The following is a 27,605-nucleotide window of genomic DNA, read 5'->3' on the forward strand; positions in this document are numbered from 1 at the left end:
CAATACACTAAAATGCCCCCTTTGTACTACGAGAAGGCTATTCTCCGTAGCTTTGTTCCCACGTGGAGAGAAAATCTAATTCTTTACCTTAAAAATGGATCTCTGGACAAAAAAACGTGCCCAAATTTAAATGAAATACTGGGAACAAGTTCTAGAACAGACTCTGAGTTCCATAATGGACTGATTATAGTATCTTCAGGAGTAAACATAGACAGACTGTTGTTTTATCTCTTATTTTATATAGCAAATCCCCTGCACGTGTACGAATATGACGGATTTTCAGAAAATATTAAAGACTGTTTCAAAGATAATGCACTTCTGGAAGAGGAATTAAAACAGGAGTGCGAAAGTTTACTTGATAATTATGATAAAACGGAAACGTATGTAGAATCTAAAAGGAACTGTCACACAAAAATAACATCAAAGAAAAGGAAAACATATGAAATAACAAATAGAGTGAAGAAGGAGTTTGAGCCGAGTGTTACGGAGAATGATAAATCGTCATTTAGACAAGAATGGGAAAGTAGTAGCCAGGACAGGGAAAAGGTGGATGAGCTATACGACTGCCCGAGTTTAGCAATCAAAAACTCGAAACTGAGTTTGAAATCTAATGCAACCTATCGCAAAATATTTAGCATGTGTGAGCCGGCGAAGCCTGCGAAAATATGGGAGCGCTCATTCCTGTTCACGGACGTGAAGGTCCAGGCGACTGTGACGATGTACACGCACCTGGTCTTCATTTTGGGATTTGAGCAGTCAGACTTCGAAAACTACCAGATCATGGCCAGAGACATACTGGGAAGGCTGTTCGTGAGGAACGCGAGAGCCTGTAAGGTCAGTTCAGGAGACTCCCTAGGCGCTGCAGGTGAAGGGGAGGAGGAAGCCGACAGCTGTATCAGGCTGCCGAAGCTGGATTACATAGACGGGAACGTGTTGGCAACAGCACGCCAGCAACTGTACGTCAACGGAGGATGCTACGTGATAAATAGCAGAATACTGCTGAACGACCTGCTGAGCGGGAAGATACTGCCGGAGATAATAGGAGGAATCGTGGTGATGAACGCACACCAGATCATGGAGGAGTACAACATAGCCTTCGTAGTGCGGCTGCTGAGAATGAGAAACAAGCTGGCGTTTGTGAAGGCAATAAGCGACAGCGTGGCGAACTTCAAGGGAAACAACCTGAGCTTCTGCCTGAAAAACATATTCACGAAAAACGTGCACATATACCCGAGGTGCCACCACCTAATCGAGTCGGTGCTGAACGACAGCCAGATACAGCCGCTGACGTTCGAAGTGTTTCTGCCGCTGAGCGATAACGCGACGAGCGTGTACAAGAGCATACTGAAGATGATATGGACAGTTGTGGAGAGCATGAAGAGACTGAAGTACGACATAGACATGAACAAGGTGGTGTACACGACGTACAAGGGGTTGATCAAGATCCTGGACAAGCAGGTGACGAACGTCAACGTTTACCAGCTGTACCTTAACACGACCTCGGGAGGAGGAAGCCAAACGAGCACGAGCAGCAGCAGCACGAGCGGAGTGAGCTACTACATAGACACGCTGCTCAAGTTCAGGATTCTGCTGGACAGCCTGCTCTACATGGACCCGATCAGCTTCGTGGAGAAGCTGGAGAGAATGAAAAACGACAACCCGGACTGGCTGTGCACGCCGAACGGAATAAAGCTCTTCAAGAAGTCAAACGAGAGGTAAGGCATTTTATGCCGGCAATGGCGTATGTAAATCAAAGGAGTCGTAGATATTTATGTCAGATATTATTGGAGACGCCGATTATGATTGACTACGAGTGCTACAGTGGAAATCATAAAAATTCATTTAGGCTGTTTAAAATCGATGAGGACAACATTGACCTGAGCATAGAGAAGAATTTGAAAAACGAATACATAAGGGGGCTGTTTCAGCTGAAGTTGACAAACGAGCAGCTGATCCAGATGCTGAAAAGCAATTTCAAGTTCCACTATCAGAAGAGGAACAAGTACAGATGCCGCAGATACCATAACCAGAGGGCCAGAAAGCAGAACCTGTCGGTGGAATATCGGAGAAGGAGGCTCGTGGCGACCGAGGCGAGTCACCTGGCGTACCTGACGAGCTACTTCAAGGCGGGGAAGAAGCTGAGGAGGAACGTGCTGATCGTGGTGGAAAACTACTACCTCGTGGAGTACCTGACGAAGTATTACAAGTACGACGTGCACATGAGTAAGCTGGTGCAGCTGATGCAGATTAACCTGGCGACCGAGTCGGGCGTGGTCGAGGGAGCGGCAGCGAGCGCCAAGTCGAGCGGAGGGGAAAGCTTCAGCGCAGAGTACTACAGCAACATCAACAAGAGCATCCTGAGCAACAACAACATATGGAACCTGTACAGGCACCTGGTGAACACGAACGCGACGCCCTTCGAAATAAGCAGCAACAGCAGCTTCAGCAACACGCAGGGCTCGAACGTTAACTCAAATACGCAGGCGGAGACGAACCCGGACAGCGAAAACGCGGCGCTGAGCACAGGAGAGTGCGCCGGGCCGGAGAGCAGAGGAAGCGCGGAAAACCAGAGGCAGTCCGAGCAGGAGGGCGACGACGAGCTCATGGACTACCTGGACATCAACGTGGACTTCGACGACTACGTATTCAACAGCATCAACGTGATCAAGTCATTCAGCACGGTTAACGCGGGCAAGATCGACAAGTACGACAGGCTCATGAGCACGCTGCTGAGGCTTAACCCGTGCATTGTGATCATCTACGCGCCGAACGTGCACGTCTTCAGAGTGATCGAGAACTACTGCGCTCTCAAGTTCAGCAGGCCCGCGCTCTACAGGAAGCGCCTTAACTTCCTGCAGGTGCACATCCTCTCGCTCAGGGACTGCCTCGAGACGCACAGGTTCACGAAGTCGCTGAAGGCCGAGCTCGACGCCTGGTCGCAGGTGCAGACGCAGAAGAAGTCGCTGGTGGTGCGCATGGACGAGGCGCTGCTGGTGAACAAGCGGAGCTTCGTGGGCCAGACGATCGTGGACACGCGCGAGCTCAACAGCAAGCTGCCCTTCTTCCTCTTCAACGCAGGCCTGCAGGTGATCTCGACGGTGCTCGAGATTGGCGACTACCTGGTCACGCGGGACCTGTGCATTGAGCGCAAGAGCCTGTCGGACCTGTACACGTCTCTGAACTCGGCGAGGCTGTCAAAACAGGTACGTTTACTGTCAGTGGCACTTGTACCTATATTAGTGTGTGTTTATTAACGTGTGTGTGAGTTTATTGATGTGGCGATGTTCATATGGAAGTATGTGCGTGTTTGTGCGTTTACGTATGTGTACACACGGCCTACATTGATAAGCACATACGGCCATGAACAGACATTTTCCCATTAATGCTACTAACCACTCTTTAGCTGAGCGAAATGTGCAGCGCCTACGAAAACCCGTTCCTGCTGATAGAATTCGATGAAAATGACAAGTTCCACCTCTCGTCGGTGGGTGAGGGGAGATACGGACACAATTACATATATGTAAAGTAAGGAACGTTTGCACTATTGTGTCTATAGATACAAGCTTTTGATATGTGTTAAACTATGAATTAGAATTTACCAATGTAATCTAGGCTAGTCATCACCTGCTGCAACTTTCCCAAATTGAGGCTAATATGGTCCTCGTCTCCACAGGAATCTGCAAACATAATTAGGCACCTAAAGGTAGGTATACCATGTGTTGGTAACGGCTTCACCGGTTGTTACACGCGCACTCATCACAAGCAGTTGCTAATCAACTCTTAGATTAATCGCAGTGAGCCGGACCTGATAACCAATGAATACCTCGTGAAGAATTTCAGAAACAAGTCTGAAAAGGTGGCTGCGACTGATACAGAGTCCCTGTCTCCGCAAGGTAAGCCCGAATCCTTAGGCCTACGCCGTCCCGAGTTTGTGAAGAACAGGGACGCCCTCAAGATTTTGCGCAGCATCCCGGGAGTCACTACCCATAACATAACCCAAATTCTCACCAATGTTAGTCGTCGATTAGTTACCGGCCTAGACGTGCACTTATTTATTTTCTATTTATTCATGTAACCTTGTTTACTTGCTCATTCATACAGACACTTATGTATGTATTTGTTTTCTTTTTCACATAAATATTTATCTTGTTATACTGCTACTTAGCCTTTTAACTAAAGTATACTATAAATCATCAATTAGCTGCTATGTTACAGTCATTGATCGCTATATTACGCATTTGCATTTAAGATTAACCCCTGAATTAGGCTAAATCGCTGCTGCATCTGAGTGAATTTGGTTTGAATGAGCTGTGCAACTTCCTGCCAGAGGCTGAGGCGAAGCAGATACATGACTATTTTAACATGCCCATACGGAGTGCGTGAGTAATGTGCTGAAAATGAGTGTACGTTTTCCAGCCTAATCTTAACAACAAGCTTCTAGTTAATCGTGTGCACATCGTTGATAGGCATCTTCTAGTTAATCGTGTGCACATCGTTGATAGGCATCTTCTAGTTAATCGTGTGCACATCGTTGATAGGCATCTTCTAGTTAATCGTGTGCACATCGTTGATAGGCATCTTCTAGTTAATCGTGCGCACATGGTTCATAGCCAGCTTCTAGTAACTCCTGCGCCTGCTGTTCACGGTCTTCTCTTCAGTCGTTTGGAGCCAAAGTGTACCACGTCCACCTTCGCCTCCTGTTTCGGCTTCTCCGCTACGTTCTTCTTGAACTTGAGGTCCTGCAGGAGTCTCTGGTTCTCCATTCTGTCCATGCTCTTCTGGACCATTTCAGAGTTATCTGCAAGTTGATATTAGCTTATGTATCTATGTATTTTTGTGTGTGGTTGCACGTACTAGTCTGTGCTTGTTTTGCACATGCTAGTTGTAGTTGTATTTGTAGGTATACACTAGTGTCATAGATAAAGATGTGTAAGCACATGCTAGTGTGTGTTAACGCGTGTGTGCCAATGTGTATCCGTCTGGTGCTTACCTAGGTTCTTGAGGTAGAAGAAGTTCGGCGCGAGCTGGTACAGCCACTCCGGCTCTACGGTCGTGACGAACCGCATGTACTCCTTGGTGGTCACCACCACCTCGTGGTACACGACGTACTCCGGCGTGTAGCCCATGCCGTAGAGCGCAGAGGTCGGATGCAGGAAGCACGGCGCGAAGCTCCGCAGGTTAAAGTACTCGCCGAAGCCCTTGAGCTTCGAGGCGTTGTTGAAGTAGCCGCTGCAGATGCACATCCGCACCAGGTCCTCCTTGCTGTTCAGGTCCACAATGTTCTTGACGACCTCCCTAAGACTGGCTTCTTCCTGTTGGTGCTCGTCTTTGTTGTCCTCATGGTAATATCTGTCATGGTCATTCTCCCGGCGGTGTTCACGGCCAAAATTATCCTCTCGATAATGATCAGGGTCATAGTTATCATCCCTGTATTTGCCGCGGTGACGGCCATGGTGGCGGTGCCCTCCTCGTTCTTCCTCGAACGAGTCACTGTCCGAATAGTAATCTTCACCTGCTTCTTGCTTACTTCCTCCTGCCTTCCCCGTCAGGTACTTGTACTTTGAGTCAATGATGTCCTGCAACTGCGTCTTTATCTCCCTCGATCTCTTCAGCGACTTGTACTGCAGCTTGTATTGGCTGCAGAAGCCCTGCGAGTAGCCGCTGTTCCTCCAGTTGTTGTATATGTTCAGCAGCGACAGGTGATCCGACTCCGGCACCATGAACTTCTCCCTCTCCAGGCTGCTCGTGCTCTCCCTCTCCGAGTTCACCGTGTTTTCCACCAGGTAGATGTTCGGCGACGAGAGCACGCTCACCACCGTCAGCAGCTCGTCCAGGCATCCGAGGTCTATTGACGTGATTATGATCTTGGACAGTGGCGGCTCCAGCGGGAACTGCACCATCTTGTTTCCTACTGGCGTCATCTGCCCCAACTCGTCGATTGCGCTAAGTATGTACAGCTGCAGCATTGCCGACAGTATCGCTTCGATCGAGGGCGGGTCTATGAAGTCAAACGAGAGCAGGTTAACGATCTTCAGCGACTTCAGCAGCAGCACCACGTTGCACAGGTTCGTCCTCTTTATCTCAGGTATGTTGTTTTCGAACAGGTCGTTGATGAATATCCTCTGCGTGTACAGTCTGTAGCACACGCCTGGCCCTGTCCTTCCTGCTCTTCCGCTTCTCTGATTCGCTGCCGCCTGGCTGATTGGGCATATTTGCAGCGAATCTACTCCTATCTTCGAGTTGTACACCTTCAGCTTACAGTAACCGCTGTCGATCACGTACTTAATGCCTACGCACATCTATAATCCGTGCCACTGAGTTCTTAAGATATGTCCACGCAATACCTTTCACATACACATAATTTACACTCACTAATCCATAATTATTTTACACTTCTTACCCTGAAACGTGATTGAAGTCTCCGCTATGTTCGTCGACACTATTATCTTCCTGTACGGGTACTTTTTAAACACCTTTTGCTGCAATTCACTTGGTAGCGTAGAATATATCGGCAGTACAACAAACGGGTTTATTAGGCCTATATGTTCATTATATCCGTTTGATTTCTATATATATATATATATATCTACTAAACCTATTCGTATGCATATCTGTATCTATCATATCCATTTGTGCACTATTTACTTGAGTCTTAGGGCCGTTAGTGCCATGTCAATATTACCGTTCTTACCTGAGCTGCTGCTTTGTATCAGCTTGTACAGCTTGCTGTCCAGCAGTTCGCACGTGATGTTGATGTCGTCCTGCCCCGTCATGAATATCAGCACGTCGCCCGGCGGCTGCGATATGTGTATCGATATGCACTTCTCCACTGCCGACTCCACGTAGTCGTTCGACACGCTCCGCATGTACTCTATTGAGACCGGGTACGTCCTCCCCTTGATGTGGAAGATTGGGCAGTTTCCGAAGAAGCTTGCGAACTTGTCCGCCTCGATGGTCGCGCTCGTCACCACGAGTCTAAAGTCCCACCTCCTCGTCAGCACCGACTTCAGGATTCCGAAGAGCACATCTGTGTTCAGGCTCCTTTCGTGCGCCTCGTCCATGATGATCACTGAGTACTTGTCCAGGTCCGGGTCCATCAGCGACTCTCTCAGCAGTATTCCGTCTGTCATGAACTTCACCACCGTCTTACTGCTCGTCACGTCCTCGAACCTGATCGAGTAGCCCACCAGGTCTCCCAGCCTTGATCCCACCTCGCTCGCCACTCTCTGGCTCACGCTCACTGCTGCTACTCTTCTCGGCTGCGTGCACCCTATAAGCCCCTTTTCTCCGTAGCCGCTTTCGTACAGGTACTGCGGCAGCTGCGTCGTCTTTCCACTTCCCGTCTCTCCGACCAGTATGATGACCTACGTGTTATTGTAATCACATACTACGAATGAATGCCACCGACACTCTAAATAACTAAGACCATACCTGGAACTGCTGTATCAGCGATACGATCTCATGCTTGTGCTGATACACTGGCAGCGACCTCCTCACCTCCTCCAAGTCGTTCTTCACCTTCAGCAACTCCGCCTCATCCTCGTCCACGTTGATGCTGTTTATGTAGCGGTCTCTGTTCAAATCCTTATCTCTTACTGGATCATCTCTCCTTCCTCCGCTCGCAACTCTACTCCTGTCTGCCTCATGGACCACTCTTTCCGACGAACCGGCGTCAGAGCTCGTGTTTTCTCCTGCGTTCGAGTAGATCAGACTCCCGATCTTCGAATTTGACAGGTCCCAGAACCTCGTCCTTGTGGAGCTTCTTTCCAGTTCGTCCTTTATTTGTCTCAAAATGCTGCTCCCCTTTTTTGCCATCACTGCGATATCTGAGGTCGGATCCTTCACTGTCGACACTGACTGGTTCAGGAACTTGTTGTATATCTCGTTGAACGTCTCTCCTGTGTCCGCCAACTCCTCGATCGTTTTCGCCTTATCTGTTCCGTAGACTTCGTAGATGAAGGGCGGTATCACGTTCCTCACCAGCACTATCTTTTTGCTCTCGTCCTTGTGCACGTTTGACGACTTTAGATGCTCCAGCTCCACGTTCGCCAACTTACTTCCTCCTCCTCCGTGCTTCAGCTTATTCAACTCCCACAGACTATCGTCTATGTACCTCTGCGACCTCTTCTTATTATCTTTACTCTTCCCTGTCTGACTCTCGATATGTTGTGCATTTTGTGGCAATTGTGCCAGCCTTTTCTTCTCTCTCGACTTCAGGTAATATGAATTTTCCTCGTCGTAGTTATTATGCATCATGAAGCTATCGTCGTCTCTATCGTACCACATATGATCCAGGATCCTGTCATACGTGTCATCTTTAGCGCTATCCGGGTCACTGGTAGTCGAGTAATTCTGATTTTGATAACTGGTGGTCTGGATAGCTGATGTTTTAGACGATTTCGGCAATCGAGTCACTTGAAAATCCTCAAACGAGTCCATATTTACAAAATTTCCTTGTAATTATGCATATTTAAAATTAAAATTACAGTGTGTTCGGAATTATCCGGTTTTTAAATTCAAAAAATTAATTTAAACAAAAGAATCATGTACCTGAAGAATGAATTGTGTGATATATTATATCGAAAAGGGGAAATAAACTAATCTTTCCAAATATTACATCCGAATACTAAAACAAGTGTGAAGAATTTTTTAAACTAAAATTAAAATCAATGGAATCACACTTGTGAAATTCGAGATGCTTCCCTACATGGGCAGTAAGTGTGAGGATAAATAAGGATTTTTTTCATTAAAATGTTACAAATTTCTATTTAATGGTTCATTCACAGGAGTCCTTTATAATCGCAAATTTTGTGTCGAAACTTCGGTCCTCGAGTCCGCTAAGTTGCGACTGTTTACCACAGGAAGCAGAGTTCTGCGAAAGCGACGCAGATGTTACACTATACGAGAGATATATAGAAACCGGAAGATGCCAAAAGATTATACAGTGTTCTCTAGATGCCTTGTCAGTTATTAGGGAGGTTAGTACGGGCTACGCCGACTTACACTGGAATCCTGGCCTGAAGCCAGGAGATGTGGCCACGTTTAAGATCATATACCCAGTACTGAGATCGTCATTGGACTGCCTCCTGAATCAGACAGCGCCGAAGAAATCTGAAGCCAAGTTTAAGCCGAAAGAGCCGAAGGAAAAGTATAACGATTCGAGCACGCTGACGTTCGAAGGGCTGTTTCTACTAATCAAAAATTCGTTGGAACTTATACACCCCCTGGCATATTCGTGCGACGGAGTTGTGCTGTCGCAGCTGATCAGCCTGCTGGAGAGGACGAGTTACAGCGTGCACTTGGCAAACGCAAACCTGAGTAGCCTAACAGTATACCTGTGCAGACTGTACTCCTTCGGATACCTCATCAGAGTCCCGGACAACGATGACCTGATCTTGAGACAGCACAGCGTGCTGTTCTACAGAGTAGTCTGCCTGGCACTCGCAAGCCCAGGAAAAACCGTGGACCCGAACGCACTGCTGTTCCTGAAGAGAGTGGTGGGCACAGTGCTCTTCGTCATGAACGAAAACGTCAACGAGAAGGCGGAGAATATAGACGCAAACCTGGTGATGTTCATGAGTAAGTTCGTAGACGTGTGGTACGCCTCACTGGTTAAGCTGATGGTGTCAATAAGAACAGATACGCTGCCGGCGCTGCTGTCAAGCAGGCAGGAGCCGACGGCAAAAAAAAGGGAGCCTGAAGCCTCGCAGGAAACCAACGAAGACCAAGCCTCGGGATCGGAATCAGAAGGTGAAAAGAGTGAAAAATCACAATCGGCGAAGATAAACAGCTCGGAAAAGACGACGAGCGGAGGATCGGCAGACAAGGGGAGTGACACGGGATCGGAGAAGGGTTTGCCAAGAACAGCGGCGGAGGAAGGGCCGAAGAAAGAAAAGCTGATCACGAGCGACAAGGAACAGCTGCTGATGAAGCTGTGCAAGCTGACGTACGAGACGCCGAAGTTGCCGCCATCGCATAGAATGAGACTTATCACGCAGATAACGTTCATACTGCTGGAGGCGAACAGCAACGAATTGGAGCTGGAGGCACTGAACGCAATACTGGCACTGCTGGACTTCTCAGACGAAAGCAACAGCGCAATCCTGAAGAATAACCTTTTGCCGCTGCTCAAGGCGCTGACGGGGGTCCTGATGAACAGAGTGGAGGCGAGTGGAATAGGTCTGGTTAACATAGTGGAGGAAGTGCAAATTGAAAAGTATGTGCTACTGGTGTATTGCCTGGGACAAGTGCTGCTCAACGTAGTCCTCTTCAAGCACGAGTACGACGAAGAAAACGTAGATAAGTTCCTGCAGGAACAGATAAAACTGATAGACCCGAGGAGAGAAAATAACGATAGTAACGACAGCGCATACAGCGGAGACAATGACAAAGAGCACAATACGGTCAGAGACGAAAACATGGATGATGAAGAGCAAGGAAGCAGTGGCGTGGAAAATGCAGAGAATATGGAGATGGATGAAGAAGAATTGGGAGATTCGGAAAAGGAAGGTGAATATGGAATGAGGTCTCGCAAGCGAATGGGTGGAAAAAGATCAAGGTCGTACTCACGGTCACCAGTATTGAAAGGAAGGAGAAAAGGAAGGCAAGACAAAGAGGGACACGGAGCCATAAAAACGAAGTCAGGCAATAATAGTCACTCTGGTCACAATACACGTGCACGGAATAGCGGACACCAGGATCTAAAACAGTCAGGCAATAGTAGAAAGCTAGGGCGTAACAGCACAAGAGAAGGATCTGATGAGGCAGACTCATCAGGGGCTCTGCAGTCATGGGACCTGGAGTTGTTTGAAATGACGAGCAACATAATGAAGATATTTCATCACCTGTTGAGCGTAAACGACGATAAGGTGGACGAGGCAGTAACACACGTAATATGCTGGATGTTGACGGAAACTAACTTTGAATACACGTTTAAGTTAGCAGTGCCAATATGCTGCTTCATGCTGAGGACAAAAAACAGTAGAATGCTGGACGCAATATACGGAAAGTCAGGAACGAGAGTGACCACAACACAAATAGCAATCTCGACGAGTAAAAGGTGGCTGTCAGGATCGAAGATATTTAAGACGTCACTGGAGTATTATTTAAACACACGCACGAATAATGAATCGAGTGATGAAAGAGGGAGTAAGGTAGGAGGAGAGTCGGAAGATATGGATCGGAGAGGTGACGGGAAACACATGAATGGTGGTAGCAGCGGTGACGCAGCACACTCATATGGCAGTAGTCCCAGTTACCATGTACATTTGGATACCAATACAGGTGTCGCTAACCAGTTGCACACGAGTACTAGTAGCACTGGTTATCATTTGAACACGAGTACTAGTAGCAGCACTAAACGTGATTTGAGCGCGGAAAGGACAGGCGAAGATGAAGTGGACGTGTACCTGGAGACGGACACGGTGGTTAAAAGTTTATTCCTGAACATGTTTGAAAGTTACCTAGAGGTGATGGTGGAGACGAGCGGAAACGTGGAGGAGGAGATGGAGGAGTGTCTGGGGATCTACTTCGCGTGCTTCGGCATGGAGGACTACCTGAAGAGAATGCCGCTGGAGAAATTGTACAAAGTGCCAATCACGAATGAAAGGTACAGAGTGGAGTCGTACAGCTTCATGCTGCCAGTGCTGAAGAGGCAGATGAAGGGACTGAAGATGAGGGAGTTCGCGAAGCACATACTGCCAGTGCTGAACAGCCTCGACTACTTCGTTAATAAGACGGCGCAGATAAGGTGCAAGGCAGGATCAATCAAGGAAACAGCAGGGGAAGCAGAAGAAGGAGTGAAGAGGACGCCCTCGGAAAAGTGGGCGAAGAGACTGAGGTACATCAGTAAGCTGGAAAGCGTGCACAAGGAGTACGAAGGAGTGTACAACCAGCTGCTGCAGCTGTGCGTGCCGCTCTCAAGTGACCCCGACGCAATAGAAGTGCTGGTGGAAGACAACTACGCGCTGCTGAAGTACATCGTGACGCTGCTGGACAAGGGCGCCGAGAGGTTTAACACGGCGTGCAAGGTTATAGAAAACCTGGAGGGGCTGAACAGAGTGGGACTGGAGCTGATAGGAATCCTGGTGAAAAAGTACATCAACATAGAGATAAACATGGAGAGGACGCCCGATAACGGGAACATGTGCGAAAACATACTGGCAGCAATAGGAAACGTGTCGAGGTTCTGCGCGTCTGAGGTGCTCTCGAAAAACCTGCAGTCGTTCGAAAAGGCGCTCAACGGAAAGAGGAACGACGCACTGGTGAGACTGTCGAAGGCACTCTTCCCGTACGTGAGCGACGACCTGAAGCAGACGATGTACAGAAACTACCTGAGTCAGCCGAAAGAAAAGTACGTCTACGTGGCGCTGAAGGTGGCCCTGGAGACGGTGATGGAAAAACTGGAGAAAAACAAGGACCTGCTGAGAGCAATAAACAACGCATCGCTGGACCCGTACAGAGTGAAACAGAAGAACGGATCGTTAGAAAGGGCGGAAGGGATGGAAGCAGGAGCAAGAAACGGGCAGTTGAGTAGCCTGGAGATAACGCCAGACCTGCTGAATGCGCTCAGTGGGTCGAAGCCATGGAGTGCAGGACAGGGAGGCCAAGGAAGCATATCACTACCAGACACGCTCAGCATGGCAAACGTGACAGGAATGATGGGAGGCGCAAGCGGTTTGCCAGGCCCAGGGGTCACTCCGAGTTTAGGAGCCACACCGCTTCGAGGCAGTGTGCGGGCCCCAGGAACCATAGGAGTCGCAACGGCTGCAATGGAGCACGCAGAAGATATGGGCGCAGTGGATAAAATGAATGCGCAGAATCTCACGGCTTTACGGGCTTCGACCGCGAGTGGTGGGACTAGTGACGCGAGAAGGTACGGAGAAGAGGCGACTCAGAATGCTAAAGACCCGGGACTGAGGAAGAGTCCAAGGCTTAGCGGTAAGATGACGCCGAGTATGGGAATCAGGGACAGTGATGATGATGGAAATGACAACAATGACGGCGACCGTGCGCCAGAGATGGATCTGGACGACGCAAATCCAGGTTCAGAAAAACTAATGAGAGTCAAAAAAATGAGCACAAGTGGGTCTGAGGACGTTAAAAGGAGATCAGGACAATCACTATTAAGCGACGAGTCGACATTGAGAGGAAGGAGGAGAGAATTGTCACGCGACGGCAAGGAGAGGAGAGGTAGCGACGGGGATGTGAGAGGCCACTCATCAGAAGAGTTCGAGGATTCGGAGGAGCACGAGAACGACGACGGCGCAGTGACTAAAAACTGGGAGGAAGACGAAGAGTACAAGTTCGTGAAGATGGTGGTGAGGGTGAATGGGATGTGCGAGTTGGCGACGTACCTGGAGATACTCTCGGAAAGCGTGGACACGGCGAAGCAGAGGATAAGCTGCCTGGTGGCGTTCACGAAGCTGCTCCTGTACCTGAAGGAGAACCTGGACAACGTCGACTACGGCACGCTCATAGCGCTGATCACGAAGCCGCTGATCTTCGAGTGCGTGGTCAACTGCTGCACGAACAACAAGGTGAACAGGGCGAGCTCCTTTTTGATCTACCACATGCTCTACAAGTTGAACGGGAACTACCACCACGTGTTGAAGGTGACGCTGTCGACGCTGTACTACAACCACGCGATAAACAAGGGTGAGTTGGGTCCAGAGCTAGTGTAGTTGCCATACCACACGCTATAGTCAGTTACGAGTTTATTATGGTACCTAGTTAGTTCGTTACTATTTCGTAGATTCAGTAACTGCTAATACATGCCAGTATCTATTACGACTGCCAGCAACTACTAATACATGCCAGTATCTATTACGACTGCCGTAACACATGCCAGTATATGTAACAATGACCAACAAGTAACATGTGCTTAGAGGGAGAAAACGTCAACATTGGGATCATGAAGCTGCTGTGTAACATATTCGGAGCGTGCTACAAGGAGTTCGACAACATTGAGACGCTGAGGCTGGTGGTGTACCTGAGCGGAAGGCTCACGCAGTGCAGCTACAGGTTCTACGTGCATCTGCTCAAGTTCTTCAGAGTTGTCATGGTGCACATGAACAACGACCACCTGATACAGGCGGCGCAGCACATGATGAAGCTGTTCTACAACGAAAGGTACGCGAACAAGGCGAAGACGTACGTGAGAAGGCTGGTCGAGAAGATGATAATACGGCTCAAGAGGGACCACATATTCTCAATCTTCCCGAAGCAGCACTTCCCGCTCCTGAACAACATCATCACGACGCGGAGGCGCAAGTTCAACAAGGCGCTGGTCGAAAGCAGAGGGGCGAGCTTCAGGAGGAAGAAGCCAAGGAAGGAGGAGGATGACGACGACGAAGACGACGAGGACGGCGATGACGGCGATGACGAATTCGAATTCCAGGAGCTCCAGCAGGAGTACCCGCACCCGTACAACGGCTTCGAACAGCTGCCGATAGTGGACCAGTCCGTGCCCAATAATAAGGAGCACCTCCTGGTGCGAAGGAGAGCGGCCGCGGCGCACAAGTTGAGGAAGAAGGCGCTGGAGGAGAAGGAGAGGGAAAGGGACAAGGCCTACCGCTACATCAAGATCAGCAAGAAGGGGAGCAAGAAGGAGACCGTCAAGGTGCTGAAGAGCATCATCAAGAACAAACACAAATAATCTGCTAAACAATTATTTATGTTTATGTACACAGTGGTTTATGCAAACACGTCCCTGCGAGCACACGTCTATACCCATGCCTACAAAAACACACGTCTATGAAAACTCATTGGTTTATGTAAGCGCACCTGTGCGAGCTCTAAAAAACACACGCCTATGTACAAAGAATTATGCGCAAACAGCTCTGAGAGCACAGATACGTTCTCCCAAACGAAGGGAAGTTTATAAAGGAATCTGACAACGAGAATGTGAGCGTTGAGGCAATCATGGAAAATAAATATATCTGTAGCGAGTAGGGTCGATTTAACAGATCAAAAGGCATTCGATAGCTGTTTCATGTATCTCTTTAGCTCCCGGGGCACCAGAGTGAAGTAGTCTCCCAGCTTAGGGGTGGTCTGGCCGGCAGTCCTGAAGTAGGCGGACTCCTTCACGCCGTAGGAGTTGACTGAAAGGTCGGCGTCCTCCAAATAGTGGCATATCAGGTCGAGTTTGACGTCCACGAGGAACCGCATGACCCACTCCCTCAGGGAGTAGGCTCCGAGGCAGTGGCAGAGGATCAGCAGGGGGACGGCCTCGTTCTCGTCCAGTTTTGAGCTCAGGAAGCCCGTCCTCAGAACCTCGTTGTTTATGAAGGAGAAGCTGCCAGGAGTCTGAATTTAGGTTAGAACAAGCACAGGATAAGGATAGGTATCTGCAACAATAACTATTGCACCAGTACCGGTACGAGTTATCTATAACAATAACTATTGCACCAGTACCGGTACGAGTTATCTATAACAATAACTATTGCACAGACATGGCATACTTGGAAAGTAACTGTAACACTAATAGAGGTGTGGACAAATTACGTATCCGTAACATACTTAACTGTGGTACAAATAAATAGGGGCGAATAAAACGTACCTCAAACTCCCTCTGGCGATCCTCGAGAACCTTCAGCTTCATCAGGCTTATCAGAGTAGCTGATTTTGTGGCGACTGACACGAGGGACCTGCTGAGGCCCTGCAGCAGCGACAACGTGTTTGAGCCGCTCCTGCCACCCAGGCCGTCTTGACCTTCGTCGCAGTACCACATCGGGGTCTTATAGTCGTCGTACGGGTCAGACTCGTCGTTTCCCGAGTCGTCGGGTCTGAAGTGCCTCGTAATACCGGCATTCAGCACGCTCAGGCAGTTCCGTCGGCTTTCTCTCAGCATCGAGGGGCTGTCGTCAGTCGTGGCCTTGTCCAGCGCCGTCGGCTGAAGGAACTCGGGGCACGGGCCCTTTTCCACCAAAATCTTGTCGATGTGTGACACGCAGCGGACCAGGTCCGGGATGAGCTGCGAGAGGAGCGGCATTCCCTCCAGGGACCCGTCCCAGGTGTCCTTCAGCTTCCGTGAGAGTGCGATGATGTTTGCGCAGCCGCTCAGTATTTTACATTCTATGTCCAGCGGCGAGTGCAGTCTGAGGTCGACTGTGGTCACCTGGATCACCATCTCGACCAGGCCGAGCTGGAAGCCCTCGATGTCCGTCAGGAACGAGTCGCTCATCGATTTCTTTTTCTTAGAGCAGTAGAGCTCTCTCATCTTCGATCCAACCCCCAGGCTCACGAGCCTTAGGAATATAAGCCATATTTTCGGCGAAAAGCATTTCATGTAAAGCGTTCTCTGGGTCTATACATTCGTTAAAACATCTGCAATTGCTGAACGGATGTACACATTATACCAAGTACCTATTACAAATTCTTAAGATCTACGTGGTTACTGTGTAACCCACACTACACGGACTCGTATCTAGCTTTGATGCTTACACATACCTGATTCATATCCATGTTTAGATTGTTTAGCAGTCTAATTGGGTCGATGAGCATTAGTGAATTGGTTGGCGTGTTCGATTTTCCGTATAAATCCGTGTTTTTCTGGTCCAGTTCGTAGTACAGTCTTTGTACCTTTCGCGACTCATACAGCAGTTTTCTGAAGGGCAAATCCACCAGTATTGAGTCGGTCAGACTGTCCAGTATTCCTCCTTCCTCGGAATCCACAGATTCCTTGACCAACTTCCTCGCAGTGTGAGGTGAAATGAGGGCCACTCGTACATTTTGCTCATCTCCCAGGGTCTCCAGCACTGCTGAAACTGTGGTATATAAAATTTTATCATCTATTCTTTCCATACGGGCTGCGATTGTCTCCTGTGCTAAAAATACATAAAAAATATTGTGGGCTTACACATCACGATTGTGTAGGTAATTGTGCAATCCCAAGTGTGATCCTGTTTTTCCCCAGTACAAACTAGACAGTTTTAACTACTTGTTTATTTTTTCTTTTATTATTTTGACTAGTTTCGCTTTTGTTGCATTTTTACACCGACTGATGTGTATCTAATGACTAATGTGTATGTGTGTGTAGTTTATTGAATTTTGACATTATTTTTTCACTTCCTGTTCAAAAGGGCTTCCAGTTTGCTTATTTCTCGCGATAGCACTCCGAAGTTGTGGTCGTTTTCCTTGATTAGGGCTCCCAGGTCCAGGCACGCGCTGTTCACTATGATCAGTTCCTGGCCTGACAGCCTTCCGGCCTCGTTGAACTCTTGTTCCTTGTTTAACTCAATTAACTCGTCCATGTATTCTCCATCCCTTTCGGGATCACAGTTTACAAGTCTTTCTACGTTGCAGTTCGAGACTGCTTTGTTGTATGCTTCGTTTACCAGGGGCATTTTAAAAATATGGTACAGTACGTTCAGATAGCCCAGTTCGTCGTTGACGTTGAAGTTGTGGTTTACTGACGGGGCGTTTTTTATGATTGAGGTGTTTGTGGAGATGTGCTCCAGCTTATCGCAAACTTCCCTGGTGTATACTGCCCTCTGGCGCCAAATGTTAATGCAGTTACAAATGTGAATTATATTGTTACACTTTATTCTGTTGGTGTGGATGATTGCTGGTATGCAGAATCTGTCCAGTCCCGAGTATTGGAACGACACTGAGTACTTCCAGATTTTTTCGTTTGTAAATGTCTGAATGAGGTGATTGTACACGTAGAAGATGGCCAGCCTTACGCTCGACGCGTTCACTGGCAGCGATACGAAAACGTCCAACAGAAGCTGCAGGATCGGCCCTGGTGGGTACGAGTACTGTATTACTCCGTTTGCAAACCCCTCGATTGAAATCTGAGTTGTTTCCAGGGCTGCCAGTTTCGTTTTAAGTTCATTTTCTGGGAATATTTCCTCCAGCTTCCTCCTCCTTGAGGCGTGGTCCGTGAGCATTGACAGCTGCCTTGACTTATCTGGGTGGTATTGCAGGTACTCTGACAGATACTTCGATCCGTACGTCTCCGAGTATTCGTTGGCTTCAGTGCTGCCTACATTAGTCCTTCCTGTATCCAAGTTAAACTGCTCCACTTCGTTGAACGGTGAATAGTCGTTGCTCGTGGAACTCGTCGTGTAAGAGGCTGAGTCCTGGTACAGGGTCTGAATATGCGAGGAGGTGTTATCGTATGACCTATAGCTTACGTTCTCACTCTCATTATCAGTGGAATCCTTTTCTGTATCTGAAATAGCTTCTGGATAGTCACCATCCGTGTCACTTAGTGACTCCAAAGTGGCTTTGGATAAGCGTTCTTCGCTTTCAGAATCACTTATTGCCTCAAGGTTATTTAATGAATCACCCGTTCCCATTATTAACGGTATTCATATTCCGATTTAATAATACCAATGTTATTTTAAAAACTAAAGGAGAAATATGAAATATTGGTATTATTAATACTATAATATCAAAAGAAATATATAATACATTTGTCAAACATAAAAATAAATGAGTATTTGATGTTTGTTGTGAAAGTAATATTCGATTCTATGGTGTTGTTGTAATGTTTCTTTTCTACCGAAACATTTATATTAACTTATGTATATTAATTAATGATTCATAATTATTCTGTTTTGTATTTTAATTCTATTAATCATTATATTAATGTACACATCCACTTAATTATTGATATACACAATCATAATGTGAATATGAATTAAATTTGTTTATTAAAATTAACCAATGTCAAACACATTGAGCAGCCAGGTGTTCGATAGGATTTCAAAATTGACAAATACTTTAAAATTGGAAACAGTAGAGCTCGTAAACAAGGCGAGCGACCCTAAGAAGGATGAAGCTGAAGATTCTACTTCAGACGATTCAGTTATTTTGATAGAATCACCTGTGGATGTAGAAAATAATTCATTTATTAAGCTGATTAGGGAAAGGCAGGATTCTTTGAAGGCGTTCGACCAGGAGCTGAGGCAAAACTATGAACGAAGCTGTTCAAGTGTGACCTTAGAGGATTTAGTAAGCATCGCAGCGTCGCTACACGGGAGCATCGACTACGCAATGGAATGCATCTGCAATAAGATGGGCATGGAGAAGGAGGAGCTGGAAGGGTTAGTTTAAAGTTCGCAAACTTGGCTATTTAGGTTTAAGTCGCCACTCGATGACTCGATTCCAGTTTCTCTTTTCAAGTCGAACATAAAACAGAAGTATCTGAACGCTGTGTACGATAGTGTGAACGACCCGGAGAATGCGGATTTGAATCGCAATGGCGAGGCTCATCACAACAACCCTTGTAATGAAAGGGATAAGCCCAGTGGAGCAGAGATTGCACAAGCTGGTGTACATTCTAGTTCCGCTGAAACCTTTAAGGAAGTACACAACTTCCCTGCTAACGCTGCTCCTAGTAGACCTGAAAAGGCCAGAAAGGTCGACGTAGCTGATTTAAATAACCTATCCTTGTCTGAGGAGACAAGGAAACTCCTGGGACTAGAATAGCCATGTACCAGAGTGCTATAATGTTCACGGTTAGCATACTTGTGTAAACGTAGTAATAATTTAGTGCGACGTGTGTGGATATTAAAGGCGGTGTGTGTTCCATTAAGTATGTTACAGGCTAAAGTTTAATGCGATAGATCCCGTCCCTATCCTTATCACTAAACAGGGGCTTAGACTTCCTCTTTTCCCTGGATTCCTTCCTAAATGGCGTTGATTACTCTCAAAAAGTACCTCTTTTGGAGTTCTGCGAACCGAGAGCCGCCTTTCGTATCAAGCGTGAATTTAACGCCGAGTTCACCTTCCTACATAATTTGTTAATGGAAACAACACAAACAGCGTGTGTTTATATCACTATATCTAATCAAGCCGCGTACCAGTTTTTTGTTCTTATCCAGGTGTCTTTTGAGAGCCTTCTGCCTCTGCTGGAACTCCTTGTAAGGCATCTTACGGTTGTGTGCAACCTGGAAAATTAGTAATTTATTAAAAGTAAAAGAGTGGTTGGTTTATACAAATTAAAAATATATGATCTCGTCTTACCTTTCCTCCCAAAGCGACCAGTTTTATCTCGTCAAAATGCCTCTTCGTTATTGGATCAAGGTGTGGATAAACTAAAAGTGTTTGAAAACACAAACTCGATTAAAACACTTACCCAGTTTTCTTATATCCTTTACTGACTCTTTGAAAAACTCTTTTTCGTTTACATATTTGTAATTCGTATCCTCTTCCTGTTGTTGTTCAACAGGCTTAAAAGATACGGATTCGGCTTGCTCATCCTCGGATTCCACAGGTTTTTTATCAAAAAACTGTAGAGGATCTTTCGAAACCTCGTTATCTTTGTGATTTTTTGGTTTCTTGATCTTTTTCTTGAAGTTATCCTCAGGTGAGAACCCCCAAAGTTTGTCTAGTTCGGCAACGGCAGGAGGCCTCTTGACCAAATCAGAGAGGTATTTGATCCTTTTTAACTTTCTATAAAATATTCTGAACCTGGCCATCTCATTTTTGAAACTTGAAGAAAACAGTAATTGTGTATGTTCCCTCTGTACGTTTATGTGGTCAGTAAATGTTATGTACAAAAGTCTGTAACATATCTTTATATCATAATATTCTCTTAAAAAATAGAAGGAATTTGATTAATATATCAAAATTAAATAATGTTAGTTTAAACATATGTAAATTAGTCTTTATTTGGGTGTTGACGAATATAAATATATTTTTTTTGAAAAAGCACACACAGTTTATTATTAATCATAGTAGAATCCCATTGTAAGTATTATTAACAACCGTTTAGATTAGAAGAATGAGTACGAAGGATCCAGAGTCAACTGAGGAACAGGACTCGAGGCACTATTACCAAAACAGGCTTGAAACAGTTCAGCAATGGAGGCAAAATAAGACTGCCTACCCTCATAAATTTGAGGTTGGTTTGACACCCGTAATAAGAATCACATAGGTGAACATATCAATAAAGGAGTTCATTAAAAAGTACGAACACCTCGAGCCAGGGGAACACCTGGGCGACGATAAAGTATTGATTGCTGGAAGAGTGTCGAGGCTCGCATCGAGCTCATCTAAGCTGCGCTTCCTCGACATAAAGTCGGATGGAATGAAGCTGCAAGTGTTTGCAAATTTCGCAAACCATGATCAGTCTACGGGGGATTTTAATGAGACCTACAATAACATTAAGAGAGGCGATATCATAGGGATCACGGGATTCCCAGGTATGAACGGACACCAAATCGTGGTGGTGACAGTGTAATGACGGATCTTAGGTAAATCGAAGAGGGGAGAGCTGAGTGTATTTCCGACGAGCGCAAAGATCCTGTCGCCCTGCCTTCACATGCTTCCAGATAAATTTGGTCTGAAGGACAACGAAGTTAGATTCAGACAGAGGTACCTGGACATCATGATGAACGACGATAGCATGAACGTGTTGAAGACGAGGTAACTAGATATTAGTAACTAGATACTAGCAACTATATGTCAGTATTGATATTTAACTTGGAAGAATTTATTGGTTTGGTTGCAATGGTAAAAGTGCTAACACTAACGTAGATCGAGGATTATTGATTACTTGAGGAGATACTTTAAAAGTAAGGACTTTTTCGAAGTGGAGACGCCGATGCTGAAGACGACGTCGACGGGAGCTTCAGCGAAGCCATTTGTGACTCACCACAACGAGCTCGACATGAGCCTGTTCATGAGAATAGCGCCGGAACTGCCACTAAAGCTGATAATCATAGGAGGATTTGAAAAGGTCTTTGAAATAGGAAAGTGTTTCAGAAACGAAGGTAAGAAAAGATGATGCAAATTAGTATTTTAGGAATTGATCCCACACACAACCCAGAGTTCACAAGCTTAGAGTTCTACTGGGCGTACGCAGACTACAATGACCTTATTAAAACGACGGAAGACCTGTTGAGCTGTAAGAAATACTTAGAGACTAGTAGATATGTGTATGCAATTGATATTATGGCAATTATTAGGATAAATATTATAGGTAACAGTTAAAAAACTGTAAATAGTAGTCACCACACTATTATAAGTGACCTTATAAATATTTAATATAAGCGCGTGTGTGGGTATATAAGAAGCTTAAAACAAATCCACTGTTAAATACATTATTCTACAGCGCTCGTCTTTGATCTGTTTGGCAAGTATGAGGTGACGTATCACCCAGATGGACCGGAGGGGAAGGAAGTGGTGATAGACTTTACTCCACCTTTTGAAAGAGTCTCCATGATAGAGGGTAAGTGAAGAACCTGGAAAAGGGAGTATAACAATAAATTAGAACTCGAAAACAACATGAAGACGAAGCTAAGTCCGCCGTACGACTCAGAAGAAAACGTCGCAAAGTACCTCAAGGCAATAAAGGAGGAGGGGCTGGACATGCCGAAGCCAGCAGTGCCGGCGAAGCTGATTGACCAGGTAACCACAGAAGTTGGGATTAAATTAAACGATTAGTTGGTTGGACACTTCATCGAAGATAGAATCGTGAAGCCGACATTCATAGTGGACTTCCCGCAGTGCACGTCGCCGCTAGCAAAATGGTAAGCACGGAGAGCCGATAGAGTGGTGTGTAGGCACAGAAGCAAGGAAAACCTGGTGGAAAGATTTGAGCTATTTATATGCGGAAAGGAGCTGATTAACGCGTACACGGAATTGAACGATCCAATCACGCAAAGAGACTGCTTCAAGCAGCAGCAGAAGGTTGGTATGGTAGATACTACTGGAGGCGCTGTGGATAGTACACACGGCAAAAAACATCATCTGGCAGTATTTGGAAAAATTAGAGGCGCGAAGGCAAATGCATTTTTAGGCAAAGGATTTGGGAGACGACGAGGCCCAGCCGCCGGACGAGGCGTTCTGCACAGCGCTGGAGTACGGACTCCCGCCGACGGGAGGCTGGGGAATGGGCATAGACAGACTGACGATGTTCCTCACAGACAAAAACAACATTAAGGTGAGCAGCGCTTAAATAGGGGAATAAGAGGCGCGAGCTGAAAACTAATACTGATTTAGGAGGTGATCTTCTTCCCCACCATGAAGCCAATTGTGGAACCTACACAGAAACAATAAAGTTAATTTTAATATTCGTCGTTGTATTTTTTACTTATAACCAAAATATACACTCTTAGCTAAAATCATAATAAGGCACATCGTATTTGCAAAATGGTGAGAACGGAAGAGAGAAGGGACAAATTACAGAAGATTATGACCCAGCCAATTGTAAGTTATCAGAATAGAACGTAACACAAGTAGAATAGTAAATATGTAGTGGAAGGCGGTAAAATTTATCCATTAGTCAGTTAGTTGTGAAGCAACACAATAATCAAAATTTAGAACCAAATATTCCGGTTCTTTACTGGCGGAACAAGAGTACAAATTTGGCTATTCGAACAACCATATATGAAAATAGAAGGAACTATACGCGTAAGTGTATATTGAACATACGTTAATTAGAGTTGCCAGATGTATCATAAATGGTACTTGTAGTAATCAACTAGATATACAAAATGGCCCATAAATAATCAAATATAATAGGGGTTTGATGAATATATGAACATGGTTCTGGACGACGCACAGGAAGTGTATATGAAAAAAAATCTTAAAAAGGACGTCGGAAGAATTCTGCTAAAGGGCGACTGTATGACACTAATCACAGCAGCAAGCTCCAGATAAACTCCCTTAAAATATCGCTACAAACCCTCGGATTGTTTCAAACGAAGTGGTAAATGTTTTAAAAAATAAGAATATATGTTAGTATATTCTCATTAAATTGTGAGCATAAAACGAATAATAATAACATCTGTGATTACCATTGTGATTGCTATGCCAAAATATATTTAACTGTGTGATCTAATCTTTTTCATGTGTAAGGAGCCCCTCAGGAGTTAGTAGATTTTATAGTGTGTTTAGTTAATATTTTGTACTATATTTTTGTTGTTTTATAAATGCTTCTAACACACATTATACAATAAATACTAAAAGAAACACTTGTTAAACCTGGATTCTATGGATCTTTTTGTTGATGCAATAGATTCTAAAATACACTCCTTGGAAGAGTACCAGGAACTTGTCAAAATTAGAACAAGCAACACAAAGAGTGACTCTAATTCCAGTAAAAATAATAATGATGACTCTAAAAAAGGTAAAAATAATAAAAGTCCACAAAATCTGGTCGAACCCAGCGACAACACAGAGGTGGATAATCTAGTACCAAATCCTACCGAAAAAAGTAGCGAAGAGGAAAATGGCCCAGTCCCATTCCTTAATTCTTTAGTAGATTCTTGTACACATCTGGTTAGAACCACAAATTTGATTTTTACAGACGAAGATCGCAACATTTTGTCCGAGAAGTCAAAGCAAGGTAAAATCTCTGAAATATACAAAGCATGCCAGAGGTCGATCCAAATAATACATAACATTGTGAAAAAAGTAGCACCGGACTATGTGTACGATAAGGGGACCAGCGCTGTGGATGTGCTGCTGGACGAGATAAAAAACGATTTTAAAAGGCTCCAAATACCGATGGATGACGATCCAGCCGAGGTAACAGAGAAAAGACTCGAGACAGTTAGTGTATCGAAGAAGAAGTCGAAAAGCTCAAAAAATGAGTTGAGTGAGGAGTCTGATAAATTAGAAAATGAGTTGAGTGAGGAGTCTGATAAATTAGAAAATGAGTTGAGTGAGGAGTCTGATAAATTAGAAAATGAGTTGAGTGAGGAGTCTGATAAATTAGAAAATGAGTTGAGTGAGGAGTCTGACGAAGATAATAGCGAGAGTAAGGAAGAGCAACCGAAGGAAGATCCAGACGCCAAGAATGAGAATAACCTTACCAAAAAAACATTGAACGAAGATGAGGATGATATACTGAGTGAGCACAGTTTCGAGATTGATTTGAAAAATTATAAACTGCCTCCGAGACCACAAGATAAGTGGAAATCCTCTATAGACAACTTCACGACGATACCGCACATTAACAAAAGGAAAAAGAAGTATAATAAGGTGCTGCCACAGATAATATATAATAAGGAGGACGTGGAACAAAGGTTCTTCAAAAAGGGATTCGTGCCGCAAATTTACCCGAGATTTGAGCAATTGAGAATGGTGAGCAAGATTATAGTAGTAAACAGGCATCCGTACATGCAGGAGTTGAATTCACTGGAATGGTCTGAAGAAAAGCTGGACTCTACACACCAAGGCTACAACATACTGGGAGGAGAGTGGAACCTGCTGGAAAAGTCGGAGCCACTAGAGCTGGGGGAGTCGAAGTACAAGATGGTGCTGACGGAGGAAGATCTTAAGGCGATGATAGAAAAAATACAAAATAACACGATACTGTCGATCGACGTGGAGCACTGGAGCAAGAACACGTACAGAGGGATCGTGTGCCTGATACAGCTGAGCACGCCGGAAGAAAACTACATCGTGGACCCATTTGACATCTTCACGAAACTGAACATCCTGAACGTGGTGACGACGGACCCGAGGATCCTGAAGGTGATGCACGGCTCGGACAACGACATAGAGTGGCTGCAGAGGGACTTCGGAGTGTACATAGTTAACATGTTCGACACGAGGCAGGCGGCCAAAGTACTTAATCTGAAAGAAGAATCGCTGATGAAGCTGATCGACAAGTACTTCAACGTCAAGATGAACAAAAAGTATCAGCTCGCAGATTGGTCAAAAAGGTATGCAAATAGATAAAGAATATGTGCGTAGCTGTAGAGTGTGTGAGTAGATATACATTTCGTGTGCGCAGTTGTAGAATATTTAACTTGATATGTAGCTATAGAGTGTTTGTGTGATATGTGTGTGAGTATTTGAACGCTTAGAATATGTGCAGTAAAAGTAGACGTTGTAATCGTAGCGGAAATTATTGTTATAGGCCCCTGGACGAAGAAATGTTGAACTACGCGTGCTCAGATAGCAACTACCTCATACCGCTCTACATTAAAATGAAAAATGAAATACTGAGCACTAGCGATGGGAAGGTCAAAATGATAAGAGTGATGAACTACAGTAAAAACATATGCCTGACACAGTACGTGGACAACGGAGTGGAAATGTACCGCAAGTTTATCAGAATAACGAAGAAAAATAAAATTGAACGTAAGAGTATGAGCTTTGTACAATACAACTTCATGCTTAACCTGCTGGAGTTCAGAAACTACGCAGCAAGGAAGCTGGACGTGTCGGAGCAGATGGTAATAAGGGACTATCAATTGGGACTGTTGGTTAAGAAGCTGGTAAGGATTGTAGTAGCACGAGTATAGAAATAGAGCAGTGTGTTATTAGTGATAAAAGTATAGTAAAGTGTGCGACGTAGAACATGTCGTAAAAGACGGAAACGTTATCAAATGTTTTTAGTTGATGGGTACAATATTCGAAAAGATCATTTTCGACTTCATGAAGTTGGTGCATCACGAAATTCCGAAGCTGGTGGAAATTAAAAACGTAAGTTGAGACTGGGCGTGGAATGGCAGTAGCTATGAGAATTTAGTGAATAGGGAGTAACGGATGATATAGGCCCTGTGTTTGGTGCGCAAAAAGTTAAATAATTCGATATTGACGTTGAAGGAGCCGCAATCGATTCAGTTCATACTGGATTTCCTCAATGAAGATGATAAAAAGGTACGTTGAAAGCACATGTGGAAGGAATAGTTGGTGATTATATTATGATTAGAGCTAAGATGATGATGAAGATAATTAGTATTATTATTAAATGTGACATGGCCTTTAACATGGTTATATGAATTTGAGAATATAGATAATTCGTGTAATTATTCTTGATAAATGCTGAAATGATAATTTTTAGTTGCATTTGGATGAAGTGCAAAAAATGGTATTTTTCGAAAATTATATCATTTTACTTAGAAGAATACAAAGTGCATAGATAATACATTGAAGGTGTATAATAAATTTGTAGCTAATGGGCTTTTTAATAATACTTCGACGATGCAAACTGGCATAGAGCAAGAAAAGCCGCAAAGCAAAGTCGAAGAAATATTAGAAAAAAGGTCATTAGTGGAAGAAGCAAATATCGTCGAAGATTGGAAGAGGAAGAGGTTTAATATGTAATACTTCAAGCATACATGAGTACGTATGGATAGGCATGTGCGTCTGTTTGGACGCGTTTTAGTTTAAGTGGGCACTGTTGTGAGTACGAGGTGGGTAGACGGAAGGACACGGAGTGTGCTGGTGGTATTTGCTGGTAGTGTATAGGTTGTGGATGATGGTGAAGGTTTGATAAACGTGTGAAGTGGAATGAAGAATTAGACAAGTCAACAATAAGCCAAAGAGAGCGATGTGTACGATTAAAAGGTAAAATCTGGAGTTTTTAAATTTAATAGGTTAATTATAGCAGGGAACGAGTGAGGAAGATTGAAAATGGTGAATATGGAGTATGGAGAGTCATGCCTGATGTGTACCCAATGTGAACAAGGAATTCGCTTAAAAAGATTTACACATTTAATTTGTCAGCCAATATATAGTGTATATGATATGATTTTAATATAATTTACTGATAAAACGGAAAAAGGACCTAATTGTATTTGATGGAATGTGTGGACTCCAAATGTTAGGAGTTTATAATCGAGAATACCGTTAATTTATACCACTAAAGGGTATTCAGAGCATAAATATAAAAAGGAGGTTGTAAATAATAA

General features: G+C 45.0%; 11 protein-coding genes across 11 annotated transcripts; 7 read left to right on the plus strand and 4 right to left on the minus strand.

Annotated features, from left to right (window-relative positions):
* Nucleotides 1-12: 12 nt before the first annotated feature.
* On the plus strand, nt 13-4,075 carry TOT_030000456 (uncharacterized protein; the record flags this gene model as incomplete). Its single annotated transcript, XM_009693199.1, has 5 exons — nt 13-1,715; nt 1,847-3,203; nt 3,404-3,525; nt 3,613-3,703; nt 3,785-4,075. The coding sequence occupies 5 exons, from the start codon at nt 13-15 to the stop codon at nt 4,073-4,075; spliced, it is 3,564 nt and encodes a 1,187-aa protein (XP_009691494.1).
* Nucleotides 4,076-4,230: 155 nt separating this feature from the next.
* Nucleotides 4,231-8,439, minus strand: TOT_030000457 (DEAD-box family helicase; the record flags this gene model as incomplete). Its single annotated transcript, XM_009693200.1, has 6 exons — nt 4,231-4,417; nt 4,645-4,798; nt 4,991-6,289; nt 6,401-6,538; nt 6,683-7,364; nt 7,432-8,439. The coding sequence occupies 6 exons, from the start codon at nt 8,437-8,439 to the stop codon at nt 4,231-4,233; spliced, it is 3,468 nt and encodes a 1,155-aa protein (XP_009691495.1).
* A 332-nt stretch (nt 8,440-8,771) lies between these two features.
* On the plus strand, nt 8,772-14,656 carry TOT_030000458 (conserved hypothetical protein; the record flags this gene model as incomplete). Its single annotated transcript, XM_009693201.1, has 8 exons — nt 8,772-9,497; nt 9,540-9,759; nt 9,814-9,831; nt 9,892-10,356; nt 10,777-11,164; nt 11,372-13,656; nt 13,887-14,155; nt 14,399-14,656. The coding sequence occupies 8 exons, from the start codon at nt 8,772-8,774 to the stop codon at nt 14,654-14,656; spliced, it is 4,629 nt and encodes a 1,542-aa protein (XP_009691496.1).
* Nucleotides 14,657-14,732: 76 nt separating this feature from the next.
* On the plus strand, nt 14,733-14,952 carry TOT_030000459 (hypothetical protein; the record flags this gene model as incomplete). Its single annotated transcript, XM_009693202.1, is given in 2 exon segments — nt 14,733-14,856; nt 14,873-14,952. 2 exon segments carry the CDS (start codon nt 14,733-14,735, stop codon nt 14,950-14,952), a joined length of 204 nt encoding a protein of 67 aa, XP_009691497.1.
* A 15-nt stretch (nt 14,953-14,967) lies between these two features.
* On the minus strand, nt 14,968-16,803 carry TOT_030000460 (conserved hypothetical protein; the record flags this gene model as incomplete). The annotated part of the gene is made up of 3 exons (XM_009693203.1): nt 14,968-15,306; nt 15,560-16,306; nt 16,450-16,803. 3 exons carry the CDS (start codon nt 16,801-16,803, stop codon nt 14,968-14,970), a joined length of 1,440 nt encoding a protein of 479 aa, XP_009691498.1.
* Nucleotides 16,804-17,063: 260 nt separating this feature from the next.
* Nucleotides 17,064-18,302, minus strand: TOT_030000461 (conserved hypothetical protein; the record flags this gene model as incomplete). Its single annotated transcript, XM_009693204.1, has 1 exon — nt 17,064-18,302. The coding sequence occupies one exon, from the start codon at nt 18,300-18,302 to the stop codon at nt 17,064-17,066; it is 1,239 nt and encodes a 412-aa protein (XP_009691499.1).
* A 370-nt stretch (nt 18,303-18,672) lies between these two features.
* Nucleotides 18,673-19,437, plus strand: TOT_030000462 (conserved hypothetical protein; the record flags this gene model as incomplete). Its single annotated transcript, XM_009693205.1, has 2 exons — nt 18,673-19,052; nt 19,086-19,437. The coding sequence occupies 2 exons, from the start codon at nt 18,673-18,675 to the stop codon at nt 19,435-19,437; spliced, it is 732 nt and encodes a 243-aa protein (XP_009691500.1).
* Nucleotides 19,438-19,555: 118 nt separating this feature from the next.
* TOT_030000463 (conserved hypothetical protein) lies at nt 19,556-20,429 on the minus strand (the record flags this gene model as incomplete). The annotated part of the gene is made up of 5 exons (XM_009693206.1): nt 19,556-19,637; nt 19,669-19,739; nt 19,812-19,898; nt 19,975-20,045; nt 20,087-20,429. 5 exons carry the CDS (start codon nt 20,427-20,429, stop codon nt 19,556-19,558), a joined length of 654 nt encoding a protein of 217 aa, XP_009691501.1.
* Nucleotides 20,430-20,734: 305 nt separating this feature from the next.
* On the plus strand, nt 20,735-22,912 carry TOT_030000464 (lysine-tRNA ligase; the record flags this gene model as incomplete). Its single annotated transcript, XM_009693207.1, has 10 exons — nt 20,735-20,854; nt 20,888-21,155; nt 21,207-21,378; nt 21,490-21,725; nt 21,758-21,859; nt 22,067-22,183; nt 22,226-22,362; nt 22,399-22,484; nt 22,518-22,644; nt 22,754-22,912. 10 exons carry the CDS (start codon nt 20,735-20,737, stop codon nt 22,910-22,912), a joined length of 1,524 nt encoding a protein of 507 aa, XP_009691502.1.
* Nucleotides 22,913-23,106: 194 nt separating this feature from the next.
* TOT_030000465 (small nuclear ribonucleoprotein) lies at nt 23,107-23,616 on the plus strand (the record flags this gene model as incomplete). Its single annotated transcript, XM_009693208.1, has 3 exons — nt 23,107-23,163; nt 23,278-23,367; nt 23,479-23,616. The coding sequence occupies 3 exons, from the start codon at nt 23,107-23,109 to the stop codon at nt 23,614-23,616; spliced, it is 285 nt and encodes a 94-aa protein (XP_009691503.1).
* A 333-nt stretch (nt 23,617-23,949) lies between these two features.
* TOT_030000466 (uncharacterized protein) lies at nt 23,950-27,018 on the plus strand (the record flags this gene model as incomplete). Its single annotated transcript, XM_009693209.1, has 6 exons — nt 23,950-25,628; nt 25,826-26,186; nt 26,308-26,394; nt 26,467-26,571; nt 26,756-26,782; nt 26,815-27,018. 6 exons carry the CDS (start codon nt 23,950-23,952, stop codon nt 27,016-27,018), a joined length of 2,463 nt encoding a protein of 820 aa, XP_009691504.1.
* Nucleotides 27,019-27,605: the final 587 nt, after the last annotated feature.

Source organism: Theileria orientalis, chromosome 3 (genome assembly GCF_000740895.1).
Source record: "Theileria orientalis strain Shintoku DNA, chromosome 3, complete genome".
NCBI lineage: Eukaryota > Apicomplexa > Aconoidasida > Piroplasmida > Theileriidae > Theileria > Theileria orientalis.